General features: G+C 32.8%; 1 protein-coding gene across 1 annotated transcript; it reads right to left on the bottom strand.

Annotated features, from left to right (window-relative positions):
• Positions 1–1,612: 1,612 nt before the first annotated feature.
• Positions 1,613–3,497, bottom strand: LOC111392044. The gene is made up of 2 exons (XM_023017328.1): positions 2,943–3,497; positions 1,613–2,391 (listed from the first exon to the last, which is right to left on the bottom strand). The coding sequence occupies exons 1-2, from the start codon at positions 3,495–3,497 to the stop codon at positions 1,789–1,791; spliced, it is 1,158 nt and encodes a 385-aa protein (XP_022873096.1). The 3' UTR covers positions 1,613–1,788.
• Between the last annotated feature and the right edge of the window lie 750 nt (positions 3,498–4,247).

The following is a 4,247-nucleotide window of genomic DNA, read 5'->3' as shown; positions in this document are numbered from 1 at the left end:
CATGCATGAATGAATAAGTTTTCATTTTTCTTTTTTGAAGACCAAGGGATTGTCATATGGGCAGGAAGTAACATTCCCTTTTTACTTTATTAATTTCTAATCACATCATTGTCTTGACTTAATTTCTACTAATAAAGCTTTATTTGATTTCAACTACTAGAAAAATGACAATTAACTATGAAAATTTTCATCAATAAGTTAATTTTTGTTGTTAATGACAATACTGAATTATAAAGATATATTTTTTTTTTGTTAAATAAAGATAAGAAATATTAACAATGACATTGTGAGCTTGTAGTTTACGGTCAATTTTGTTGTTAACGAATAAGTAAATACTCGTTTTTTGAAACATAGACATTTGGTTGTTAAAATTCAAATTAACGGCGAAATGTAAAAACTATTAATAACAAAAACTTCGTGGTTGGATGGGTTAGTTCTTCTACGATGAGCCAACTATGCTCCTGTTTGGTCCCCATTAAATTTCATTACATTACATTAAATTCTATTCAATTTTTCTCTCTCCTACTTTCAACCACACAATCTTTCATAAAATAATATTATACGTAAATCGAAAATTTTTATTTCTTTTTCAACCATTCATTTAAAAAAAAAAAAAACTATTCTACCTATTTCTATTTTTAGAAAATGGGGGCCAAACGGGGGCTATATACAAATGTGTTTTTTGTCATGTAAATAAAGATTAAAAAAATCCAATATTATGTAGTTAATTATGTACTGACTCAGTGACGAACGCAGACATTTAGAGTTAGTGGGGTACAGTCAAATTTATTAAAAAGTTACAAAAAAAAAAAAATTATATATTCTACAAAAACATATACATATGATCACTATCATAGATTCATAAATCTCATATATATGAAATAACAATTCCCAAAGAATTTCAAACAATCTTACATATATGGTGAATAACAATTTTTAAAGAATTTTCAAATTAAATATCACAAATGACAAAATAATTTCAACTCTCACTCTCAGTTGTTCGGTTATTGTTGGAATTCTATTTTTGGTTCTTATTTAAAAAAAAGAAAAGAAAAGAAAAGAAAACACCAACTTGAAGCTGGTGGGTCAAGTGACCCACTAAGGTTCGCTAATGGCACTGTGGAGAATCAATGTGAACTTTTCTTGATGAATGGGATATTTTAATTGCTATCTGCTGCCTGCAGAGTAAAAGAATATATGCAGTTTTCATCTTTCTTGTCAACACGCTTATTATTCTGTTTCTGTGACTTTTGGGAAGCAATATTTTTAGCAGGCGATTAATCATTAGAAGAATCTATTCTTTTGGGTTAGAAAATTTTGCATTTTGTTGAAGTTATCATTGATCTAACATATTCTTCTTGTATCTTCCCTTAACAGAGTAATTTCACTTTTCTTCAAAGGAAGAATCAGATTCTCTTTCCCTTTGATCAAATTTAAACACTTGGTTACATGCGGAGATTACTGACTTGACTAATCGAGTGTTTATTTTTTCTTAGAAGTTATATAGCATAGGATTCTCACATGTCGATTCTATCTGTGATTCACAAAGTAAGTTGAAGAGTTCACGAGAATCTATCATGAGAATATCGAACAAGTAACAAGAGGGGTAGAGTAGACTTAAACAAATGTGGTGATGCGTAAGAATCTAGTTATTTTAGATCTTTCAGTCGAAGTAAGTGGTAGAAAAGAATTCATGTAGCCGATAAGCTTACTTCGTCATCGTTCCAATGCTTTCAAAAACAGATAATGGCAGCATAGAAAAACAGAAGAAATAAATCACCCCTCTATCTATCGATGAGAACACATGTCAAGAAGCGTCTTCCTCCCTTCAACTATTTCATCAAACAAGTCATCAAGTTGCCCTATTATGCTCTCAGTCCCACATTTCAGCACTGTAAAGCAACTCTTCAAGTTTTCAACCTTTTCGTGCATATTATCAAATTCCAATTCCTCGTACTCAACAACTCTCTCCATTTCCACTTTCAGCTCCTCCATTGCAAATCTTGCTCTTCGAAACTCGTACACAAGAACTCCCGGCTGTCCTCCTGTATGATTTATGGCCGCAGACGCCACTCTTTGAAGCAACGTTGCAGTCGAAACCATGAAGCCTGAACCGAATAGGATATTTCCTTCGTTGTCCCATTGGCAAAAACTTGTTTCCGGCCAATAGTATACGAGGCCGCCGAGTAAGATCACCAGAAGAACTGAGTTTAGGTTCCTCATTGCATAAAGAACACCTCCAAAACCATTAATCTTGTTGAACTTTGATTCTATTGAGACATTCTGCTCGAATCTCAGAGATAGAGTTTGCATTCTTGTTTCTAGTAAGGTCTTGTTTTCCTCTTCCAGTGCCAATATTTCTCTTTGGCTACCATAGATCGCCCGAATTACCTGTGACTCGAGCAAAGTTCGGAATAAGTCTTTACCTGTTTGGTACAGAATACTAGACAACAATGAACAATAATCGTGTCTAGAATATCAATACCAAAGACGAAAATGATTTATTTGATACTAGTAATTTTTAGACTTGCTTTTTTTATTTCTCACCCTCGACCTCTTCTTAGCTTACCCTTCTCAACCATGACTTCCAAACATATCGAACCAAGTTGAGGAATAAGATCGAGTTTTTCAAGCAAGAGGCCCCAATACTCTTTCATTCGGGTTTTGAAAAAGAAAATCGATCCAAACCCAAACCCAAAGCCAAACTATTCGAGATATATTTGATACAAGGTACTAGAAATTACTCGCCGTAGTAATGTCCAATAAACTAAACATGTCACCAGGATTTTGAACTAAACCCAATAACTATTCCTACATGTTTTTTATCTAATACTAGAAAAATAAACAAGATTTTAACTTTTTTCTTTGGAAATCCAGTTTAGTGCTGTCGAGAATTACCATTACCAAACATCCCCTCAATGTTTTTATCTTGCAATACTAACCTGACTGGAAAGTTGAGCATTGAAAACCTGATGCTGATCAATCAAAGAAGCTACATTAATACCAGCTGAGTAGAAATTCTCCATTGACGATACCCTGGATTTTAGCTCATGACAGGCTTCCCAGAGCCTTGAGCTTTCGTCCATGTATTCATCAAGCCATTTTTCTCCAACAGGCAATTGTAACCTTTGAACCAAAACCGTTAACTGGGAATGGAAAGATCGAAGGGTTGATAGAACATGTTGAAGAAAATTGATTGACATGAAATTCTCAGAAAGGAACAAAGTGTCAAGATTATCAACTTCTTTTGTGAGGAAGTTGTAGAAACCACTGACTGAGGTAGCAGTAGATGAAGAATGACTCATCATGGGAGATAAGAAAAGGATTGATATGTTAGTAGGAAAAGGTGAAATATATATTTCCATGACAGTCAAATTTGCATCTGAATCCTCAATCTCTACTCTCAAAGTGAGAGCAGCTTTTAGAAAAATAAAGAATGAGAATGTTTTGAGTCGACGAAGAATTAGGAGGATGGACGAATGAATTTTTCTATTCATACATCGAGATTAACACTCCGGTGTACAAACCCTCTCACAAGAGGGGAGCCCACGACGAATAAAAAAATCATGGGCCCCCTCTTGTGAGAGGGTTTGTATACCGGGGTGTACATATAGCATGTCTCTGGATGAATTGGCACAAAAATATTAATTAACATAAATATTGACCAAAACCTTTCCATTTTACATTGTTCTCAATTAAGATTTTAATAGATTTTAAAAAATTATAAATTATAATGAATTTCGTGATTTTGAATAGATTTTCGCAAATTTCATAAGAATCTGATAAAAAATGGCGAAATTTCAAAAGATTTTGTTATATGTATTTTTAAGCTTAAGATTCATCTAAATCTTTTAAAATCTCCCTATGAATAATTTTTTTATAAAACCACCAATTATTGAGGATATCTAAATTTTAGAAGATTTTATTCAAATTCATTAAAATCTCAGTAGGGAAACCTAAATTTTAATGATTTTTATTAAAATCTGAATTGGAACACATAAATTTGGAAGAATATAATCCTATACCTGAGGTTGTAATTCATGTATGGAAAAGCTATACAACTTGTGTTTCTTGTTGTCTCAACTCTATTAAAAGCTACATATATATTTCATTAAATTCCAAGGAGGTGAATGAATATGTCAAAGAGTTTGGATTTCTGTTGGGAGCAATTATGTGTGTTCCCTTATATAGTGGAGGGGATGATTGAGATTCGACTATTTGAATTATTTAATAAGCATGAATGAGAG

Source organism: Olea europaea, unplaced genomic scaffold (assembly GCF_002742605.1).
Source record: "Olea europaea var. sylvestris unplaced genomic scaffold, O_europaea_v1 scaffold8744, whole genome shotgun sequence".
In the NCBI taxonomy this organism is placed as follows: domain Eukaryota; kingdom Viridiplantae; phylum Streptophyta; class Magnoliopsida; order Lamiales; family Oleaceae; genus Olea; species Olea europaea.
The sequence above is the reverse complement of the archived record's forward strand: the minus strand, read 5'-3'. Positions and strand labels throughout refer to the sequence as shown.